Below are 24,578 nucleotides of genomic sequence, written 5' to 3'. Positions count from 1 at the left end.
ACCCAATAGGATACTTTGTTTATCATGATTCAAAGGAGTCATTCCACTGGTCATTCATCAAGCTTTCATGGAAAATGTAAAACCATTTCAATGGTAACACAATATAAAACAAAACACTTCACGAAAGTGCTTTATTGGCAAGCATGAATGAACTTAAAAAGCACCCAACATTTCATGCTATGTGGTTTAAGAGAATATTAATCCTGCCACATTTGCACTGTTATTTGTCATCCCATAGACTGAAATTTGGTTAAATATGTGTATGGTCTCCTAATCTGTTATATTATCCTATTCTTTTGTTTTAAAGTGACCAAGAGAGATCAATATAATACATTTGTAGCTCTAAAAAAAGAAAAAAAACAGCTGGCTGCAAGTTTGATGTTTGATATGGAATACAACAAAGTTGACATTTAGTCAATCATTTAACATAACAGACTATCAGCCCTTAGAATTAGATTGGAATACAAGTGTGGATTTTAATTGTACAGTGTTGTTATCATGTGTAAACACAAGCCCATGCATTTAAATACACACTTGTGCTATTAATCAGTTCAAAAACAACTTCCAGTTTGATGCATTCTAAGTGCTGGTGTGAATCATCTTTTACACATGTGGAATTGAATCCTCTCTTAGGGTTTTGCCTAATGTGCAGTAAAGTGAATATTCTTGACATATTGGGCAGCTTTCCTGACTTCAATTTGAAGTTAAGGAAGGCACAGCCAATTTGTAGTAAAGCCTGTCCCAACCAATTTGTAGTAAAGCCTGTCCCAACCTTAAGTAATGTTGGTGATGTAAGAACCTCAGTGCTTGTTAGCCTAGAAGAAAACTTTCTCCACTTTCTTGGGAATTTCACAGACCCGTATTGAACAGCTGAAAAACGGAATTTGGGCCGTTAGAGTCCAAAGGCATAAGCGCTTTCTTGAATTTCGTCTTGCCAGATCAGCGTGTTGAGGCTTAGCTAGCATGCATTTCGGGCAAGACCTCTCAATCACCCCTGGCAGGAATCTGAGAATGTATCCTGAGCTGCCAGGTCGCACTCATTAAAACAAGTGGAGCACATCCCAAGGCATTTTACTACGTAGTGTCATATTTAGAATCAACATTATGCATAAATACTGTAAGCTATGCTACATAACATGCAAGGAAAAAATGAACGAGTCCCTCCCTTTGTAGACTGTAGATTGCTTTATAGAGCTAGCGTGTACCGCTTTGTTAACATCACACTTGTTATTAGAGAACGTTAATAGTGGGATTCAACAGTTGATAATGTTATTTGGAGATTTTAGGTATTTGTTGTGATGGAGAGGTGCTTATGTACAAAAAAAAAAAAAAAAAAAAGTTTTTTTTCAACATTAGACTTATTGAATCTGCAACCTCAAAAATGTTTTCCAAAACCTTAGGAAAGTGATATCCGATGTATCTCGGATGAACGGGACAAAGCCACGTAACACATTGCACTTGGAACTAGACAGAAGATACGAAATGTAGAATAAAACCCAGAATTCCAAGTCATTCTATAACCCAAGTAGCTCATACAAAATATCAACTGTGAATCCTGTCAAAAAAGCTTGATATCCAAAAAATTGTGGTAAATACAAGAAAAAGTGGTTATAGTTTTTTTTTTAAATATATTTTCTGATTGCGAGATGCTATTGCGCTGGTGTTATCGAAATACTAGGAATGTTTAAACTGTATATGTGACCATTTGTGTGTTTTTTCCTTAACTGCTCAACACTTTTGTTTAAAATTACAAAAAGCTTGTAAAAATATTTGTAGAATCATTTGCAGGCCACAACTATACCAGCAGTGGTGATACAGATATGGATAAAATGCTGAGTGGCAGTTCTAGATTGGATCTAACATGGTAACATGATGCTATACTGCAAATGGTTACCAGTATGGTGGTATTGGTTTATAAAGTAGCAACAACATGTTAAAAAAGTGGTCGTAATGGATAGACCGAATGGATAGTTTTTTCTTATGTGTGTGTTTCCCTCAAAGTACAAGATTCGGTGAAAAGGGATCTGTTCTTGGAAACCATCTGTCTCTGCTAAAATAATAGATAACATTTAGTCTGTCTTGTTTCTCAACCAGCAGAATCAGCAGATCCTTACCAGTTAAGAGGGGTTCAGACAGAAGAACCTGTCTCTTCATTTTCCTTTGCGTTGTAAGTTATTTAACAGCACCTTTCAGACTGCTTTTACTTGTGTTTTATCTGTAGAGGTTTCACATTCTGGAGTCACAAAGCCTGTCTTTGTACCTTTCTTTCTTGGGCTCTTATTTACTCAGTACAGGGAGTTTTTTGAATGCTGTCTAACCTTGTAGTCACCTCTCCCATGTTCAACAGAGTAATGCACAAGTCATACAAAAGTGAACAGCGACTGCATGTTTTTTTTTTTTTTATCCACTTGTAATAGAATTACCTCTTCACTGTGGCAAACTCAAGGTGTAAATAATAGGCCTTGTTAATTGCTCTCCCTGGTTGTGAACCAGTGGGGTTTCGTGTATCCCTCTCCACTTTCTACAAGAGAGATAAGATATCAACACAATTAAGAGTGAAACATAATCTGATTCTTTTTTGCCAGTGGTGAATGCTCAGAGAACACAAACTGATACAATGGGATTTGAATAATTTATGGATGGCACTTTCATTTTTTAATCTGTAAATGAGAACACCAAACATGGCATGGCCATGAGTGACACCCTGTCCGCCCCCCATTAAGATAACAAGATGAACGATAACGATGCCAATTAAGATATTGTTTATGGGAGAAATCTGCTTGGGGAAGAGGATTCTAGTCAAAAGGCGGGCTCGGTTTACTTCATGGTTAAAATTCAGTAGTAGCTGGGATAACAGATATGCTTGATGAGGTGTGGTATCTCATTCACCCTGTCGCTGGTGACAATAACAGAAAAAGATTATGACATCCAAGTCAAGAATTAAACAGTACACATGAGCAAAATAAACGATTGAATCGTGTGACATTTCTGAGCACATGATGACTTCATACATGGAAATATTCCTAAATCTAAAGTAGTTTTGAGTGTGGCTCATTGCATAATACTGTAAGAAAAAAAAACTGACTTAGAATCACCCTCCTATACAGTTATTATTATTATTTATTTCTTAGCAGACACCCTTATCCAGGGCGACTTACAATTATTACAAGATATCACATTATTTCTACATGCAATTACATAATTTTTTTTTTACATACAATTATCCAGTTTATACTGGTTTTTACTGGAGCAATCTAGGTAAAGTACCTTGCTCAAGGGTACAGCAGCAGTGTCCCCCACCTGGGACTGAACCCACGACCCTCCAGTCAAGAGTCCAGAGCCCTAACCACTACTCCACACTAGTTGCAGTGTGTGCTGCAGAATAGTCATTTTAGGTAATTATTAAAGCTAACCCAGAAATACGATGTCCATTTTTGGTTTATATATACACTACCGGTCAAAAGTTTTAGAACACCTCCATTTTTCCAGTTTTTATTGAAATTTACGGAGTTTAATGTCTCAATGTACTCTGAAATTAAAGCATAGAACAAATAAACAATTGGAGATAAAAAATAAATCATGGAATCGTTTTGTTTAACAAAATTTAATCTAAATTTTTGACTCATCAAAGTAGCCACTTTTTGCAGATATAACAGCCGAACACACTCATGGCATTCTTTCTACAATGGAAATCAAATATTGTTCGGAAAGTTCTTCCCAACACTGTTGCAGAAGTTCCCGCAAATGTGTTGCACTTGTAGGTTGCTTTGCTTTCACCCTTCTGTCCAGTTCATCCCAAACCAGCTCGATGGGGTTTAAGTCTGGAGACTGTGCTGGCCATTCCATGATTTGAAGCCTACCGTCTTGTTCTTTTCTTCTAAGATAGTTCTGACATAGCCTGGAGGTATGTTTTGGGTCATTATCTTGCTGTAGGATGAACCCCTGACCAACTAGGCGTATACCAGAGGGTATTGCATGGCGCTGCAAAATGCTGTGGTAGCAGTTTTGGTTCAGGGTGCCACTCACTCTGTGCAAGTTGCCGACTCTGGATCCAGCAAAAGAGCCCCAGACCATAACGCTTCCTCCTCCATGTTTGACAGTTGGTGTCACACACCGAGGAACCATCCTTTCGCCTACTCGACGGTGTACAAAAATCCTGCGTGATGAACCGAAGATTTCAAATTTTGATTCATCGGTCCATAAGACCTTCTTCCAGTCTTCAGTAGTCCTCTGGCGGTGCTTCATGGCCCAGGCAAGCCTCTTTTTCTTATTTTGCCATCTTAGCAATGGCTTTCTTACTGCCACTCGACCTGTCAAACCTGCAGCTTGAAGTCTTCTCTTCACAGTTGAAACTGAGACTTGCTTACTTCGACCAGTGTTAAGCTGTGCTTGAAGCTGTTGTCCTGTGAGCCGCCTATCACGCAAGCTGTTGACTCTCAGAAACTTGTCTTCTGATTCTGTTGTGGCTTTGGGTCTGCCAGACCTCTTCCTGTCAGAGTTTCCTCCAGTTTCCAAGTGCCTTTTGATGGTGTAGGAAACTGTACTCACTGACACCTTGGCTTTCTTTGCAATTTCTCTAAAGGAAAGACCTACACTTTTAAGGGTTATAATGGTCCGTCTGTCTTCCTTTGTTAATTGCCTTTTTCTCGCCATTATGAGAGCAATATACTACTTCCTGCAGTACAATACTGTCCAAATAATGCTTAAGAGGGTGTAGTAACACAGTCTGTTCCAACACTGCTTTTATACAGACAGAGGGTTTGTAAGTAATCAACAAAAGTTGGGACACCTGTAGGAATTGTTAGCATCAACTTTCAAGGCTTAATTTACTTCCATTGCTGCAGAACAGCTGTAAGTTGTTAACCCATTACTTGTTCCCTGAAAAAGGCCTTTTTGTATAACTCTGAAATGTACATTATTTTTCAGTTTTTGGTAACTGTGGGAGGGTAGTGGGTGGAGCTTTAGGGAAGGACCAGAAATGACAGCACACAGGAGCCAGAAGTGTCGTTTAGTCCTTGGAGCCCTGTACCATCAATGGTACAGGCAGGATTTTATTTTAACAAACAAAAATAGAACAGTCCAGCATTTCAGAAAATAAACAAGAAAACCACCTGGAATACCAGCGATGGTAAACTCAGGTTTCAAATAAAAAGAATAAACAAAAACGTCTCGTTACAAAACAACAATAAAGGAAGCACTGGGTTTCTCTGTGCTCCTGCAGTGGGTTTCCTCTCACCGCCTCCTGGCCCCCTTCCACGGATTACTGGCTTGTCCTGGGTTTCCTCCACTGCGGCAATCCACCAAAGTTCCTTAAAGTTTCAAGCTTCTGCGAATTACAGCAGTTTGATAAAACAAAACAACAACAAAGCACAGCACGTGTTTTCAGTTCAGTTTTCAATCATTTAATTACGCTATAATCATTAAAAAAAAAATTATTACGCATATATTGTGCACTACAGCCTGTTGTTTGTTACGTCCCGCAGCGGCCTTGTGCCCCGTGTGAAGCCAGTGGCTTTAGTCGCTCCTTCCCAGGGATCAAGCAATGTAAGTCAGGTGACTTTGTGCTCTTCCACCAGGCTGCAATATCTCCAGCTGGAGTTATTTTATTCTCGTTTTGGCTTTGGTTAAAATTACGGTTTGTAGACGGTTTGTAGAATTTAAGTAATTATATTACTGTATTATTGTATGTGAGAAATATTTTCTTTTCTCATTATATTTTTCTGTTTTTCACAGATACTACGCGCAGGCTTGTTTGCATTTTGTGCTGCGGCACACGTGTAGTGAGAGCAGCAGCTGGGCTCAGCAGCGCTGCGCAGGGAATCCCTCCCACAGCATCTTGATGCCATTTTGGTGACAGCTTTCGCATTATCATTACAAGGGCTGTTAGTTTAGTAAAAAGCAGGCTTCCCTCAGACTCGTGTGGGTACTGACTGAGTGGTTTTGCCAGTAGCTTTCACAGGTGGGCATCCCTGTACATTGCTACTCACGGTAACTGTGAACCAAGCAGACCCGTACCGTAACGGTACCGAGGTCCGTACCGAGGTCCGTACCGAACCAAGGTCTGTACCGAACGCGTCACGGTTCTGACCGTATCATACCGTACCGACCCGGTGCTATAAGCCCCGAACAGGTACCGAACCAACCCCGTACCTCCCAATACCGTCCCAGTTCCGACCCGTGTTTACATCACCCAGTCTGGTACCAAGCAGGTCTTGTTGGGTCTGAACAGCCCCGTTGCTGTCTTTTAGCAGCTGATGCAACACCTGTACATTCTTACTGTACATTGCTTGCTATTTGCATAATGGCTGGGTTTTATCCCTGCTGGACATGCAAGGCCAGTCTTCCTGTGGAGGACAAGCACGGCAGATGCTCTTCCTGCCTGGGGCCAGAGCATGCAAAGAAGGCACTGGTGAACTGCAGTTTCTGCAAGATTTGTGCATATTTCTCCAAGTGCACGCTGGAGAAACGTCTCTCCCGCAGCTCTACAGAGCGCTCTGAGTCACTCCTGCACAGTGCTCTTCCCCATCACCCTCTTTTAGAGAGGTGACTGCGTCCTCACCCCATGGCTCTGCCAAGGGAGACTAGCATTTGGATAAGTAGCAAGTGCAGGAAGCCGTCTTCACGGTCTTCCTCATCCTCCACTGCCTTTCCTTCTCCTCCGAGGAAGAAGTTCCAAACGATCGGCGGACTCAAGAGCAGATGGAGAAGCTCTGGGCAACAGTTTCCCACCAAGGAACTGTGCTCACAGAAATACTGCGTGAACGTTTGGCGCTGCCAACCCTGCCTGTCCCCTTGGGGTCCCAGGGGGCTACAAGTGCAGATTGGCAGCAGGATGACATGTTGTCCATCGCCACCTCTGAAGGGTGGGCAAACAGGAACTGGCGTTCCCGTCTGAGGACGTGGAGTCAGACAGCACATCCCTTGCAGTTAAGCGCTCCCTGTCAGCAGAGCTTCTACCACTGATCAAGAGGACCACTGCAGTCTTGCAAGAGTCCTGGCATACACCCGGACTTTCATTTTGAGATCCAGTTGTCTTGGGGTCACTTGGCTACAGCACCTGCTGGAGGCCGTCCAAACAGTTTTTTGTCCGCTGTCAAGCCCTGTCTAAACAGAGGCTGTCCAAATGGATAATGGATACAGTCAGGACTGCCTATGAGCGAGCCAACTTGCCCCCTTCAGAAGAGCTCACTGCCCATTCCTCCAGGGGCATGGCAACTTTGTGGGCTTTGTTCCAGGGTGCATCTGTCAAAGACATTTGCAATGCAGCAGTGTGGGCTACTCTCCATAACTTTACTAGGTTCTACAGACTTAATGTCATGGATCCTCAAAACCCTAGAGTGTTGAGGGCAGCTTCTGAGTCGATCTTGTAGCACAGGCATATAGTTGAGCTTGTCCGTCAATTTTTTAGCCCTACCTACTTGTTACTGGGGTTCCGTGTGGTTAAGCACAAGGCAGCCTTGGCTTAGCCTTGTAGCATTCCAGTCATACGACAATCTTGCCCTTGCTACGGTTTGGGTATACTGACCTATACGTTAATGGTTACAGTTCGTACTTGAAAGGGAACATTTCCCTGAAATAGAAATGTAACCATTAGCCTTCAAGGTCATGACTGAGTCACAGGCTCTGCGAGCAGCTTTGTTATATCTTATACAAGCGGTAAATACCCATACGGTAATGGTTACATTTTTATTTCAGGGAACCAGGGTTATGATAATAACCAAATGTTATTCACCCTGTAGAATTGTGACAGGACAGAGGCTCTGCATAAGCAAAATGTGTGTTTTGCGGCTGCCTTTGCACAGTCACATGTTGTTTAAATGGTTCAATTGTTTAATTGATAAATTGCTTTATTAGTTAATTGAAAGTGTGGAATGTGGCCAGGTGGGAATTGAATTATTGAAGTCAATTTCCCCTGGCCACACCCTATAAAAAACAAGGAAATGTTTGTTTGAGGGAGAGCACATAGAGAGAGAAGGACTGAGAGCAGCAGGTTGTGCTTTCTGCCCAGCACTGGGATAGCCGCAGCTTGGGTGCCATTTTGTTTATTTGTGTTACAGAGTTTGTTTTGTGTAAGAGTTTTGTTTATACCTTTTACCTTTTGTTTGTATTAATAAAGTGCACCATGTGCTTTAAACTGTAGTTCCTTGTCTGGGTTTGCTATTTCTGCTGCTGACCAGCCTTGACCGCCCGCCACTATGCCACATGAATAATGTTACGTTAACATATTGAATTACATACCGCTTTGTAATTTTCTATATACCAAATGAAAAACTGACAAAAATTGAAAAATGTGACATTTTGAAACCTATCATTAAATGCTGTACAACTATTATGGCTTCTGGTAGACATTTGCGATATAATTTTGTATTTTCTTTGACTACATAAAATATCTACATTGTGTTCATATAGTTTTTAAAATTATCTCTCAATCCTAAAATTCAAGGTGATGCAAAACATTTGTCCATAGCTGTACTTTGTCATCTGGGCATTTGAACAAAATGTGTTCTGCTTCTTAATCAAGGACTCAAATCCAAGCTATTAAATCCAAGCTAAAAATGTTAAAAAATGTTTTGTGTATGTTTTAGATTTTTACAATTTTATAATCTCTGCAGGTTTTTAGCGCACTCATACAGTATAAAATACATACCGTAATCTTCAGAGTATAAAGTCTTTTACAAATTTGAAGAGAAAGTATACAGTAAATACGGTATTATATACAAGGTGCGTGCTATATAGAAGCTGTGCACTATACTCTGCTGGTTATAGTATTATATTTAGTATTCCATGGTGTATTTTCTTAGGTAGTATACAACCACAATACAAGACAAAAAAAAACAACAGACTGCTGATCAAATACCATCATTTAAACATAGTATTTAAAGCGTACATTTATTTAAAATATTTAACTAAGATAATAATAATAATAATAATAATAATAATAATAATAATAATAATAATAGTCCTGTTGAGATGATGTATCTCATTTCCAAGGAAAAAGCTCTTTTTTTTATATACTCCACAGAAATATCCCTTTGAGGGGATCCTGTTTGATTTATATTGAGCTGCTAGTTAAGTCACTGGATACAATCCCATAGAAAGCTATTTATCTGGATTGAGAAGACCTAGAGAAGTGACTTGGCATGCTGCAGCTGTTCACAATGGGGTTCTATTTAGTGGGACTGGATTTCAGCCATGCATAAGAAATCATTTGTTGAGGTAGTGGAAGGAGTAATTTTGTGATGCAACTTAAAATGTCCCATTCATAGCCAGAAACAACACTGAAGAAGCCAGGAATCTGTACACTGTCACAATTAATATGTAGCTATTGAAGCAAATTGTAATGAAGTTATGCTTACCTACCAGCAAATAAAAATATAAAGCTAGCCCATTGCCTGTCTTTTGTGTATTTCTGTGAGAATTTTTTATTTATTTTTGGCAGGTTTTCATTTTAAAATCCCGTAATTATTTTGAATTAATGCAGCGTTGTTTCTAAATGTATTGTGAGCATGATTTTTAATCTAATTTCACCGAGGGACAGTTGATAAACTAAACCCAATGAGCAGCTATGTTTGTGGCTTCTGATAGTGCACGGTGATGCTTAAGATTGTACACTGGTCATTCCAACAGAAATGAATTATCACCCGGTTTGCACAAAATACTGAAGTCTTCTTTAATCATCATGTACCATACATCTCTCGATTAGCAACAATTAATCAATTAAGAACATAAGAACATAAGAACATAAGAAAGTTTACAAACGAGAGGAGGCCATTCAGCCCATCTTGCTCGTTTGGTTGTTAGTAGCTTATTGATCCCAGAATCTCATCAAGCAGCTTCTTGAAAGATCCCAGGGTGTCAGCTTCAACAACATTACTGGGGAGTTGGTTCCAGACCCTCACAATTCTCTGTGTAAAAAAGTGCCTCCTATTTTCTGTTCTGAATGCCCCTTTATCTAATCTCCATTTGTGACCCCTGGTCCTTGTTTCTTTTTTCAGGTCAAAGAAGTCCCCTGGGTCGACATTGTCTATACCTTTTAGGATTTTGAATGTTGGAATCAGATCGCCACGTAGTCTTCTTTGTTCAAGACTGAATAGATTCAATTCTTTTAGCCTGTCTGCATACGACATGCCTTTTAAACCTGGGATAATTCTGGTTGCTCTTCTTTGCACTCTTTCTAGAGCAGCAATATCTTTTTTGTAATGAGGTGACCAGAACTGAACACAATATTCTAGGTGAGGTCTTACTAATGCATTGTAAAGTTTTAACATTACTTCCCTTGATTTAAATTCAACACTTCTCACAATATATCCGAGCATCTTGTTGGCCTTTTTTATAGCTTCCCCTCATTGTCTAGATGAAGACATTTCTGAGTCAACATAAATTCCTAGGTCTTTTTCATAGTTCCCTTCTTCAATTTCAGTATCTCCCATATGATATTTATAATGCACATTTTTATTGCCTGCATGCAATACTTTACACTTTTCTCTATAATATGTCATTTGCCATGTGTCTGCCCAGTTCTGAATGCTGTCTAGATCATTTTGAATGACCTTTGCTGCTGCAACAGTGTTTGCCACTCCTCCTATTTTTGTGTCGTCTGCAAATTTAACGAGTTTGCTTACTATACCAGAATCTAAATCATTAATGTAGATTAGGAATAGCAGAGGACCTAATACTGATCCCTGTGGTACACCACTGGTTACCTCGCTCCATTTTGAGGTTTCTCCTCTAATCAGTACTTTCTGTTTTCTACATGCTAACCAGTCCCTAATCCATGTGCATACATTTCCTTGAATCCCTACTGTGTTCAGTTTGAGAATTAATCTTTTATGCAGGACTGTCAAAAGCTTTCTGGAAATCTAAATAAACCATGTCGTATGCTTTGCAATTATCCATTTTCAATGTTGCATCCTCAAAAAAGTCAAGTAGGTTAGTTAGACACGATCTCCATTTCCTAAAACCATGCTGACTGTCTCCCAGGATATTGTTACCATATAGGTAATTTTCTATTTTGGATCTTATTATAGTTTCCATAAGTTTACATATAATAGAAGTCAGGCTTATTGGTCTGTAGTTACCTGGTTCGGTTTTGTCTCCCTTTTTGTGGATTGGTATTACGTTTGCTATTTTCCAGTCTGTCGGTACAACCCCTGTGTCAAGAGATTGTTGCATGATCTTGGTTAGCGGTTTGTAAATAACTTCTTTAATTTCTTTGAGTACTATTGGGAGGATCTCATCCGGCCCAGGGGATTTGTTTATTTTAGGAGCTCCTAGTCCCTTTAACACTTCTGCCTCTGTTATGCTAAAGTTATTTAAAATTGGATAGGAACAGGTCGACATGTGGGGCATGTTGTTCGTGTCCTCCTTTGTAAAAACCTGTGAAAAGTAATCATTTAATATATTTGCTATTTTTTTTTCTTCGTCTATGATTTTGCCATTTGTGTCTCTTAGACTTTAACCTCCTCTTGAATGTTCTCTTGCTGTTATAATATTGGAAAAACATTTTGGAATTGGTTTTAGCCCCCTTAGCAATATTGATTTCTATTCTCTCTTGGCCTTTCTAACTTCCTTTTTGACTTGTGTTTGCAGTTCCAAGTACTCTTTCTGTGTACTTTGTTTTTGGTCCCTTTTAAACGCTCTGTAAAGTGCCTTTTTTCGCTGAATATTTTTTTTAATACTGGGATGTAATTCTTTTGCGCATCTAGTACTACATTTCTAAAAAACAGCCATCCTTTTTCTGTGGATGTTTTCTCTATTTTACTCCAATCTACTTCTGTTTCTGTTTCATACCTTCATAGTTTGCTTTTCTAAATTGTAAACCTTAGCTTTAGTCATTACTTTTGGGGTTTTAAAAAATACTTCAAATGAGACCATGTTATGGTCTGAGTTTGCCAATGGCTCTCTGACCTCTGTTTTAGTTATTCTGTCTTCATTATTTGAAAAACTAAATCAAGACATGCCTCCCCTCTAGTCGGTGCCTTGACAAATTGCGTTAGGAAGCAGTCATTTGTCATTTCCACCATTTCAATTTCGTTCGTCGTGCTCCCCACCGGGTTCTCCCATTTTATACGGGGGAAGTTGAAATCCCCCAATAGTATGGCTTCTCCTTTTCTACATACATTTCGAATGTCATTGTATAACAGATTATTTTGCTCAGCGTCTGAATTTGGTGGTCTATAGCATGCTCCTATTATTATGCCCTTTGAATTTTTGTCCATTATTCTGACCCATATTGATTCTGCATTGTTTTCTTTGTCCTGATTTAACACCTGGGCTTCAAGACTATTTCTTATGTATAGCGCTAACCCTCCGCCTCTTCTGTCCTGCCTGTCTTTCCTATACAGTGTGTACCCACTAATATTATATTCGTCTCCATCACTCTCAGGCAACCAAGTTTCTGTAACACCTATCACATCATAGTTATTTGTTAGTGCAGTAGCTTCAAGTTCTAACATTTTGTTCCTGAGACTTCTAGCATTAAGATAAATACATTTAATAGTTGTCTTACCTGAGTTGTTGCCCTTGTTTTGATGTGGTCTCCCTTCTGTTTTTTTGTTTTCAACCCCCCTTCCTTTCTAGTTTAAATGCTTCTGGACCTCCTTTCTGTTTAAGTGCAGTCCGTCCCACCTATATAGATAGTCCTTGTTGTAGAATGTGCTCCAATGTTCAAGAAAGGTGAAGCCTTCCTGTGTGCACCACGATTTTAGCCATGCATTTTGATTTTGTATTTCCAGCTGTCCATATGGTCCTTTGCAAGGTGCCGGCAGTATCCCAGAAAATACCACAGTTTTGGTCTTGTCTTTTAATTTCCTTCCTAGCTCTCTGAATTTGTTTTGCAGGGATCTTGGTCTGTCTCTTCCAATGTTGTTTGTACCGATGTGGACGACTACTACCGGGTCGTCTCCTGTTCGTTCTAGGAGCCTGTCCACGTTCTCAGTGATGTGCTTGACAGAGGCTCCTGGAAGGCAGCACACTGTTGTAGTAAGGGGGTCCAAACTGCGAACTGAACTTGCTGTGTTTCTCAATATGGAGTCCCCAACAATCATGACCTCCCTTCTTTTTGCTGCCTGGTTAGCACTGTTTATAGGGTCCTGGATGTTGTTTCTTTCATTCTCTTGATGTTGGTTTTGGTCATCTAAATGTTGAAGTGGCTCAAATTTGTTGGATGTCTAGATTTCTGGTGGTTGTGTTTGACGAAGTTTCTTTTTTTCCCTGCTTCTGCCTATCTGAACCCAGCTGTTTCGACTCTCTTCCATCTTCCTGGTGGCTTTCAGTCTGCTAGGGGTGCAGACTTCCATGAATTGTGGGTGTGTCAGCTCCTCAAGCTCCTGTTGCTGTCTCATTTCCTCCAGCTCCTTTTCTAGCAGGCTTAATCGCTGAAGCAAGTCCTGGATCGTGCGGCACTTTACACAAACTTGGTTGAGCTCTTTTGGGTTTTCTCGGATTTCCCACATCATGCAGTTGTCACAGATTACTGGCTTGAAGACCATGTTTTTTTTGTTTTTTTGTTTTTTTTTTGGAAGTTTAGTTTAGCTTCTGCAGCTGTCAATCTGCTTTCAAACTGTGAGGTACATGTCCACTCGTACTTCTCCCACGCTGTCGCTTCCACACGCTGTCGCTGGGAAGACTGTCTGCCTTTTGTTTGTTTGTGCTTGTGCTATGGGATCCGCCCCTCCCCCGTGTCTCAGAACGCCGTGGAATTTGAATCTGCTGCTCTGAGTTTCAGCTTGTTATCAGAAATATACACACAGCTGTAAGGCCTTAAGTTGCAGTGTTTTCTGATTAAAGCAACTCCAGATTTAATTTAAAGATGTAATTCCTCCTTTCTGCTTCTAACTGCGTTGTACTTGTCCAGTCGTACTTCTCCCACGCTGTCGCTTCCACACACAATTAATTAAGTCGGGAGATGGTCACCTCCTGCCCAAGGTTTTTAAAATAAACAATTAACAAAACAAAACGCACTGATTTTCGCCATCATTTATATAATAAATTAATTATAATACAAAACACAGTCAAATCAAACAATGACAAAGAATCACTGTTTTAAATAAACACAAAATACAAACACCCGTTTAAAAAAAAACAATACATTTTCCCATCACCAATATTTACAATACATACAAGGCTATTAAAAATGTGCAGGGCTCTTTTCTACTGCCCTGCTACAGTTACCATATACAGTATACGGTATTGTTTTTTTACATGATAAAAACTTTCAAAGCCACACTTTCCGTTTTGTTATTGTGAATTGACTGGGAATGGTTTGAAATGCTTAATCTTCAACAACAGAACAACACGGAAATGCTGATGTGATTATCCAGTATTTTCTATGGCTGTTTATGAGTTTCTAGAACTTTTGAATGCTCAGTGATTAATACATGTGCTGTTCCTATTATGCAAAGATTTGGGATGTTCTGTATTTCATGGCTCAAGTAAAAGACTGCGCAGTTTGTACAAAGTGTTCCATTCTGTCATTTCACTGCCAATTCCCCACAATGTGATTAGTTGTTGTTTTGGAACATCTTTGATGTACTTGGATTTGAAGCCCTGACATCAAGAATGCTCTGAAACACATGGGAAATACAAAATAAACTGGTTAACATGTCTTTTCTTCTTTCTTTTTTTCTTGTCATTTCAGGGTTTTTTCCGCAGAAGTATTCAGAAAAACATGATTTATACGTGTCACAGAGATAAAAACTGTGTTATTAACAAGGTCACAAGAAATCGATGCCAGTACTGCCGGCTGCAGAGGTGCTTCGAAGCAGGAATGTCCAAAGAATGTAAGTTTAGTCAATGATATTTACTTCATTTCAAGTTGTTTCCCAACCAACATAATGTTGCACAATAGTATGACCATAACTGTACAGCGAACAAAATATAGTAGCGCAGTGACAAATATCTTTCACAAAGTATATCATAATGTAACTATTTTCTGTGAGACAAGGTCCGTTTTTTTTTTTTTTTGCAGTCAGCAAATAAGAATAATTACAACAAGCAAATAGTCATTAGTGCATCATTGTTTGAGGTTCTTGAAATGTTTATGGTGCTGAGAGTCCTGTGGTGTGTCAGAAACATTTCTATGTATTCAGAATGCCGGTGCAACCAATCTCCTCTCCAGCAGGGCATATATATGCAAGAACTGCTAGCCCTGATCACTCACCCTGTACTATTTGGTTTCCAGAACAGAATGTAGCTCCCTATTACAGGTGGACTGCCTCTCACCAGTCCCATTGGACCTCTTTGTAACTCGTGTCTGGGTTGAGTCATTGTTGGCATCAGTCCCTCAGGCTTCCAGTTTAACGGCTTCTGCCATTTTGACATTTGTTAGGAGTGGAAATACTCATAATAAACTAACCTTTGCAAACTCTTTCAACATTGGCTGTTTGAAGAAAGAACTTGAGCTGGCATTTCTTTTTTTCAAAAGATGCATAAATCACCAACACTGTGAAGTTTAGGGTTATTCCATTTTGAAATGTCTAATTAAATATAGTCCAATAGTGTGTAGCCCCTTTAGAGCAGCTTGAAAATAAAAAAGCAATTATAGCAATTTTTATCTTTGACCCTTTTAAAAAATTAAAAAAATTCCTGTTTGTGGAGCTGTTCATAATAGTGTTCCGCGGTATATTGATACCTATGGTATATCATAATACCAAAATTAGAAAGAATGGGTTTAATGACTGGTAAGAGCTGATGGCTGCTTAATTAAGGTGACCATAAAGCCACTCTAGATTAAGTAGTAAATTATAATTTACTAGTATTAGTTATAAAGCACTATAACTGACAATGATATACCTTAATCTGTTTAATTATATTATTTTCAGTATCATATCCTTCTACTATTGCTAATGCAGTAACATTGCTTTTGCACATATCCATGGATTTAATGGATCTTAGTGTTCTGCCTGATTCTTAATACTAAGTGATGCTGATCTTAGTTGTATTTGCAATTTGTTTTTATTTGCCTGTAAATTCAACCATCATTTAGCTATCATTTTACAGCTTTGTTTAGGCAAAGAGTTATGGGACTTGGCACATCATTGTCATATGTATATAAAACTAAGCTGGCTCCCACTTACAAATCAGAGGCTTTTTCATTGGTACTGTTTTGTATTTAAGGTTTGTAAAGGCTTGTCACCTTTTTATTTGAGTGGTAGAAAGGACGAGCATTGGTTGTAGTTTATGCTCTCAGGATTCTGTTAATTTGGCTGCTCCAAGGGTTCGAACATGTTTGGGAGAATTATCTTTTGCATATCAACTCCAGAAGACGTGCAGTTGTTTTCATCATAGTACAGGGGTGGCCAAACTTCCTGACCCTACGAGCCGCATACCAAAATTTCCATATGGTCGAGAGCCGCAAGACACGTACTGTAAAACATGACATGTTTGCAAGCAAGACATTTTAAATACTAGCATTGTTGTGAAGTACAGTGGTTACGCTTTCTCTTGATTGCAGCAAAATACACAAGAACAAGGGATAGAACATTGCCTACACAGTTTTTGTAATTTGTATTGTACTGTAGATCTACAGTGTATTAAACTTTAAATGTAGCACTGTGGTGTTTTTCCATTATTTCTGTTTATACTGTATGTATTACACACTTTGAATAAAATATATTCAGTTATTGTAAAGCAAAATACAATAAATGCCTTGATTTCAACAAAAAAAAAAAAAAAAAAAAATTGTAAGGATTTGTTTTGAAAAGCTTTTTTTTTATGACTGCTGTGTGTATTTAACTGTTGAGCTTTGTGGGTGACAAATGCACTGTATTTATTTTGAAAGGGATTACAGTACCTGCTCATGATGAGATATAAGTAAGATATAAATATAATAATTTTAGACCTGCAATATAACATTTAAACATGCATTTTTTAGTCTAGCGCCAACACTCCAATTGTATAAAAAGATTCATTCATCTGAATAAGGACATTTGCCACATTCCATGCTTGCCATACAAAACTCGCTTGAGTTGTTAAATCAGCTTCTTTACTGAACACTGAATGCAGTATCTGCCTTAAGTCTGATACAGGAGGATATTCAATCATATGAAAATGTGTTGTGATTTGTTTTGTAATGACGTTTGAGGTTGCTCGCCTCGTAGTAGGCTACAGGCTACAGTGTGTAAGCGATTTGTTGCAGATCAGACAGGTTTACCACTGTTTTCATTGAAAGCAAACTCTTCCCTCCAGTCAGGTTTAAAGCCTCATACTTTCGTTTTTTAGTCATAGAGCATTTGCTCAATGCCATTGTCCACGAAACGAACAAGCACTTAACAAGCACTTAACAAGCTCCTGCTGATTACAAAACCTAAGAATGCAAGCTAAGCAATTGTGGGGGAGTGCGGTGCTTTGTGTAATTTTTAAAAAAAATAATAGATGCTCAGTAATTGGATCCAATTAAGCAGTGAATGGCAAAATAATGCACAATACATTTCAGGATAGTTCTCAAGCTTAACGGACTGATAATAATAAAAAAACAAACAAAAAAAAATACATTTGCACAGAGGACTGGCTCCGTGAGAATGGAAATGCCCTGACGGCAATGAACAGTGAGTAAGCAAGATTCGCAAGAACCAGACTTCTGCTGTCCGGTCAGTGGTTCTGACCGTACACTGTACAAATTCCCTTAAAACCGGATGTCTGGTCAAAAACCGGACAGTTGGCAACCCTACCTGTAAATCCTGTTGCAAGTTTTGTGTCACATAATGCATAAAGTCGATATAGGTAAGCAATAAGGCATGACAGGGTGTGGGATATACTCTAATATCCACATGCCCTGGGTGCGTTATAAGTGACGAGGTGAAGCCTGAAATGTCTTATTGTGCTTATAAAATGGGTCAACTAACTAAATTAAAAATAAAATTTAAAAAATGTAAAACATGTTTTAATTAACAAAAAAGTATTTTTTATTAAATATCCTTCTGCCTCTGACCTAAAAAATAGTCCCTTAAAACAAAAAAAATAAAACAAAAAATGTATTAATTAAAAAATTATTATTATTATTATTATTATTTTAATAAACATTGAACTGATTAAACAAGTGCACGATTTATAGATGTTAAATTGAACACTGCCATTGAAATTGCACCTTTACAGGCCCTTTTTTTAGATGTTTATTCTGAACAGTAGGTGGCGCTGCAGCAAGCGATTTCGAGCAACATCACGCAGACCTTTAGTTGCACATCAAAACAAACCTTTGTCACAAGACCCGCGTCAGTGTCAGGTGACAGTATTGGGGAAGATTTGTTTATTTATTTATTTATTTTTATTTTTTAAATCGTCCTTTGTGATCTGGGAGTAGTGACAGGAGGTATCCATGCCAGATTTGCGGTACCGTTTCCAGTGGCAACAAAGATGTTGTTTGCATTTTGAAATACTCGGACAGTGGCAAAAGGGACACCCGATGCCCAGGCAGCGGACTTCTGTGTAATTTTTCTTTCCTTTCTTTTTCTCTTGTCAGAAACGGTGCTTCAGTAAGTTCGATGCCTAGAAGTATTACTTTTTTTTCACCACTTGAATAAGTGTTGGTGTCTGATTCAGACGCATCCAAAATCTCATTGAGTTTGGTTTCCCAAAACATCAAAATTGATATACCTCGTCAGTCATCTTTATTGCGAATTTAAATATGGCTACCGTTTATTTTTTAAATTAGATGTTAAATGTGGTTAGTTATGTTTATTAATATAAATTTAAATATGGCTATCTTTTTTTTTTTTTTTTCAAAATTCTAGTGGCATATGGATATCTACAAGTGATTCGCCCTTTTTTGAAAAACATTTTTAAACCATGGGAATATGCTGTAATATTCACCCCCCCCCCCCATGATTTGTTTTGACCAATTTAAGATAGAGTATTTAAAATACCTATTTTATAAATGCATATACCCTCCAGTGGTCTCTGTTAAAACAACTGAAATGTTGGCATGGAGCAGACCTCTCCGTTTAGCTTAGTCAGTAAAACTTTAGTTTACAGTCCTTGAGATTATAGCACGTCGGAAAGTATTTCTTACTAGAATTACAACTATTACCTATAACCTTTCTTTGAAAATTGATTTGGAGTTAGTAATCATATTTGTGATGCTACTGATACTCATGATTGCATAGCATAACCCATATGGCCACGATTAGGCAAGTAAAATAAGAACATTTCAGTAAAGTCGTCTGTCATCAAATGCTGTAAACACCCTTTTTAATTCAGTGCACGTTTCATTTATAGCACAGTTCTTTTTATGATTGACTCTCACAATATTAGCATAGCCTCTCACTTAGAAGTTTGTTGTAAACCTGTGTCATGCATGTTATATTTTTTATTCAAATTGGTATAAAAAAAAAAAACCTATTTACAAATTTTTTTTCCATTCTAAAAAGAGATTTGAAATATAAATTGCTCCTGTCCTCGGTCGGCAAAGGAATAGCCTGGACTCAAACCGACGACGTCCAGACTATAGGGCGCATCCTGCACTCTGCGCGAGTGCTTTTACTGGATGCGCCACTTGGGAGCCCCTTTGGACTGTACTGAAGTTTATTTAAAACAAATCTGGGGGGCGAACCTTTTTTAAATGTTCAGATTATTTGTTTTGGCACTTTACATTTATAAATGAGGCTGTCGTTAGTTTAGACTTGACCGCTCCAAGCATTCAATATCACCTAGTTGTCGTCAGCATTTTGTTGTTTTTCAAGTTTATGATTAGCAGGTTGACATTCAGAACCGATGAAAACTTTATGTTAATGAGATATTCGTTAACCTTTATCTCAGTGCGTTTCAAATATTCCTTCAGGAACGAATGCCCTTGGGGCTTAACAACACATGTCAGTTGTCCCGTATGAATGGCAATGGTCATTAGATAAGAAGCTATGGTCGAAATCTGATCGTGTACTCCTGTTTTCCTCTTACAACAACCGGTAACCCTTTATGAGTAGACCCCCAAGTATTTACAAGGTTGCTGAAATTACATTAAGTGTTTTAAGATAATGACTGCTGAATCAGATTGACAGAAATATTTTGTTACGGGTGTCATGTGCATTAGGTTCTAAATGTCGTTTATTCCTTATTTATTTGAACCTTCTGGTAGTTGCCAAACGACAATCGCCTGTAGTGAAATTATTATGTGGCTTGTCCAAATAGCTATGCGTGACACTTTAATTTTCTTGTAAACTAAACAGAAACTCTTATTTTGTATGTTGTTTTAATTTCATTTTTTTATCATTACTTATTTCTGTATCTTCTGCAATGTTAGGTAGTGGATTGAATATTTATGAACTCTATTTCATATTTCGTTTAAGATTTAATGAAAAGTTCATTACTCATTTATAAAGTGTACGGTTCTGCAACTAGCTTCATGAAGAGACTTGCACCCAGCAGCCCTGCAGGCAGTGCCTGAGGTGGGTGAACACCAGCCTGCACTTGGTCATGGTGCTCTAATGTCTTAAATGTCTTCCAGACTGGTGAAAATAAAAATAGGTGAGCTACTAAAAACTGTAGCTAATCCTGCTTTTAGAGGTAAGGCTGAATTCATATTTTTCAGTTGAAGCTAAATAGAACCCTGTCTTTCCCTTGGTGAATAGTGAAGTTCAACACACTTACATCAGATTACAGGCTTTGCTTGTCATGTGACAGACTAATGGAGCCTGGGAGACGTTTTCTTCAGCGTAAGAGAAACACTCTGACCTATTTTCTCACCCTGCAGCAGTTATTATAAAGAAGCAGGATTTTTTTAATCATTGTAAAATTTAAAAAGAAACAGAGGAAGCAATTTAAACAATTATATTTAAAAAGTGTGATGCATGTGTGAGAACCACTCACTACAAGGGACTTTTGCCCTCAACATTTGTATGCATTATTTAAAAGAAACCTGTATATTAATTTATCATTTTGAATAGCTACTGTATGTATAGGTCCACCATTCCCCCTGCCCACATAATAGCAGCTGGTTTGCTGTTAAAGAAGGATGATGATTCTTTAATGTAGTATGTAGAATCTTTGTGAGGTTTGTAAAAGAAGATTTGTGTTGTTAAATTGTATGTGAATTAAAGGGTACATAAGGACCTTTTTATTTTATTGTGTTTCATGTTCCCATGTGTTGTTACAACTGTTTACGTAAGGTGTGTGTATTGTTTTAATTTATTTTATTTTTTTTTACATTTTGACCACTTTTTTAAAGTTTTAAATTGCATTCCCTGCCTCAAGATGGTGTCCCATGTACCTGGATGGACCTCTCAGAACTACATTTCCCATCATCCTCCTGCTCACATATGTAACTGAGATGGATTTACCAGTGAGCAGGTTTTAAATCACCCAACCCGACCTGCGTCTCTTACTACCCGGGTATACATTTATTAATTTGAGAATTTAAAGAAAATGTAGAAAATAAGACAATGCAGTTGTAAGTGTGGGTCTCTGGCTGGTGTAATAAGGACAATGTTAAAACAAACTTTGCATTAAGCCTTTTCTTTACTGACAGGATATCAATGTTTTACAGAAAACAAAAAACACAGCGAGCGGCAAGTACACCTCAGTAATAATAACTGCGGCGACTATTCTTCTCAGGAACTAAATCAGAAACAAAACAACATAACAACATCCTGTTGGATTTATGTCAGTGATAACTCTGTGATCAGTTAATAATAACTGTGTGGCTTCCAATACGGAATGCTTTATCTACAGTTATTGCGTAGATATAGTTTCTTACCAAAAATATAGGCTTTATTTAAAAATAAATAAACCAATAAATAAAGTATTGTAAGCGGTGTACCCCAGAAAACAGACTGAAAACCGTAAACATTTTATTTTTATTTTAATGAAGTAGATTTACTAAGAAAAAGCATGCACTACAAAATGCGTAAGGTGCAAATTAAATCAGAATGAGAAAAACATCACTCACACACTTATGTTGACCTATTTTGTTTTGGGTTCAATAAAACATATTTGTGGTGCAAATTAAGTAAGAGTGCTCATACTAATGATGTAGATTAACACACTACAAATAAGCTAAACTGATGTGAAAAAGAGAAATAATTCACAAACATCTGTATTAAGCATGCTTTAAATGAAACTTATAAATCAACAAATGAATAAATTAAAAACATACTTACTTTAACGGAGCCTAAAGTATGAAAACAAGTTCCTTTGCTTGGATTTCATGTTTTAAAACAACAACTACAGCGGCATATGGCCACTAGATGCCGCAAAGAATCCTGCAGAATTCTAAGACGACCTTATTCGCTAAGCCAATTACCCTACCGCCGCGACTGCCGGTGTAAATGTCAAAATGTATTGTGTAACCATTGTCTGACGCTGCTAGAACCCACAATTTGAACCCCCACCTAGTTGGTTTATCTTTCATAAACTGTCTAAAACATGATTGTGACTTAGACCTAATCATACGCTCATCAACAGTTACATTTTGGTTTGGCTGATAAGGTTTAAGGCTTTTAGGTGATCGAGGAGGTAGCACAGTTTGCATAACTGATCAGTGTTATCTTCAGTGGCAGGATCGACGCTATGTAGCGCAGCCATTATTGCCTTGAATCGATCGCGTGTCATCAAGCTGTGTTCATACCGATGAATGTCAGGTAACTGTACAATGGCCATGTAAATTATGAGGCCAATAAATTGCATGAACTCCTCTGGGGTAACGTCGTTCCAACCGCCTTGACTATTACAGTTGCTAGGTTTTTCTACAACTAAATTCCATCCCTGGGCATTTGTAAATTTGCAAATATCAACAATGATAACCTGCGTGAAAAAGAGGAGGAAAAAATCTATTTTGCGGGTAAACTTAGCAGTGGTGGATCGAAGAGCGCGGGTAACCATGGGGATGTCAACTCCTACAGGACGACTGGGTCTGAAAGGTAGCCTGGCGCTGCGTCACTCTCTTCATCGACAACGTGGACTGGAGCAGGTTCCATAGAAGCATCAGGTGTGGAGGCAGTAGTGTGGGCAAGTGTGTAGCGAGCGACTGTGTAGCGAGCGGGTGTATAATGAGTGGGTGCAGACCTGTCTGGTGACCAGCGATCCAGTGCGTTGTGACGATGTGTACAGCGACGTTTGGTGGGCAAGGAGTGTGCATGGTCTGTATCTGTGGTGGCCAGACTATAAAAGAAAGACAAACAATTAGGAATACATAAAAATCAATTAGGAATACATAAAAAGCTATTTTGAATATGCAAAAAAACATCAAAACAATGAATACTGTAAACAATGCACTTACTTGACAGTGGAGGTGCTGGGCTGGGGCTCTACTGGAACAGCTTCTTCCTCTTCATCTCTACCCTCTTCCATCATCAGCTCCTCATCCAGCTGGTCCTCCTCCAGTGGATCCATCCCCTCGTGATCCTCAAGGAAAAGGGTGTTGATATCCTCGAGATCAAGGGGCTTTCTGGTGGTCTTCAGACTCCATCAGTTTCTTGTAGCTTCTTCCAGCCATCTTTCAAACCTGCAAACTCCACACCCACACACAAAACAATTCAACAATCAATCAATCAACCCATTTATTTTTATATATCACTCTTTCATGGCAATGCCATGCCAAAGCACTTTACAGGAAAAATACAAAAATGCAAATTACAATGTCATAACAAAAGCTAAAAACAGGATTACAAAATTACAAAAACTATTTACCTCAAAAAAAAAAAAAAAATGAAATGAGGACACTTATTTAATTTTGGACATATACATATACTGTATGTACTGTATATTACCAGAATTTAAATCATTTGGTATCATGGAGAAAATAATATTTATATACAAGAGTTATAGAATTCAACCACATATAGCAAGTCAAAAGAAGCAAAAAATAAATTAAAAATGAAATGAGGGTACTAATTACATTTTTGACATAAATATATGTAATGTATATTACCGGATTTTCAATAATTTGGTATCATGGAAAAAATAGTATTTATATACAAAACTTATAGAAGTCAACAGCAGCAGAAAAAATAAAATAAAAAATAAAGTCTATAGAAAAACGAACGATATGGTGATAAAGCAGTAAACGTAAAAATGCAATGAATGTGGCAAACACTTTTACCAAACAAACAAATAAATAAAAAACAAATGAATAAAAATGTGCGCGTACCGTAAACAGCACAAGCCTCTTCTCGTCCTTTTCAAGCGTCTGAAGAAAAAGAAAAAAGAAATTGAAATACTATTCAAGTTCTTATTTTAGATATTGAGTCTAAATGTGTATTGAATTACAATTTCAGAGATAATTACCTTCAAAAAGAGCTGTAGATCAGGCAGTTCCGGAACATTCTGAGTTGTGTGACTCAATAAAAACTTAAAAATATGCGCTGGTAGACGCGTTTCCTGTGCTTCACTTTGTTGACGTGTATCATCAAAATTTGCATGGAGGGATACAGTTTTTTTCTTCCCAAGTACCTAGCCTTATTCAATGACAAGGTTCAGAAAAACTGATTTGTTTACCCCACGGCTTATTTTTGTAGTGAGATATCTCTGAAGACAGAGTGCGTCATCTGTGCTTAAGCACCGAAATTAGAATGGCTCGGTGCCAAAAGGTTAAAACTTCATCATAGGAGGAAAAATAGATTGAACTATTGCCCTAACATCTTTACATCACC

General features: G+C 38.2%; 1 protein-coding gene across 2 annotated transcripts in view; it reads left to right on the top strand.

Moving 5' to 3' along the window:
- LOC117399268 (retinoic acid receptor beta) overlaps positions 1–24,578 on the top strand; it is a 223,352-nt gene that overhangs the window by 174,860 nt on the left and 23,914 nt on the right. For both annotated transcript variants that reach the window (XM_059022925.1, XM_033998357.3), the window contains one exon: positions 14,639–14,780. In XM_059022925.1, coding sequence (XP_058878908.1) covers positions 14,639–14,780 — 142 coding nt within the window. The remainder of the gene's footprint in view (positions 1–14,638; positions 14,781–24,578) is intronic.

The sequence above is a fragment of the Acipenser ruthenus genome, chromosome 4, assembly GCF_902713425.1.
Source record: "Acipenser ruthenus chromosome 4, fAciRut3.2 maternal haplotype, whole genome shotgun sequence".
Classification (NCBI taxonomy): Eukaryota; Metazoa; Chordata; class Actinopteri; order Acipenseriformes; family Acipenseridae; genus Acipenser; species Acipenser ruthenus.
The sequence above is the reverse complement of the archived record's forward strand: the minus strand, read 5'-3'. Positions and strand labels throughout refer to the sequence as shown.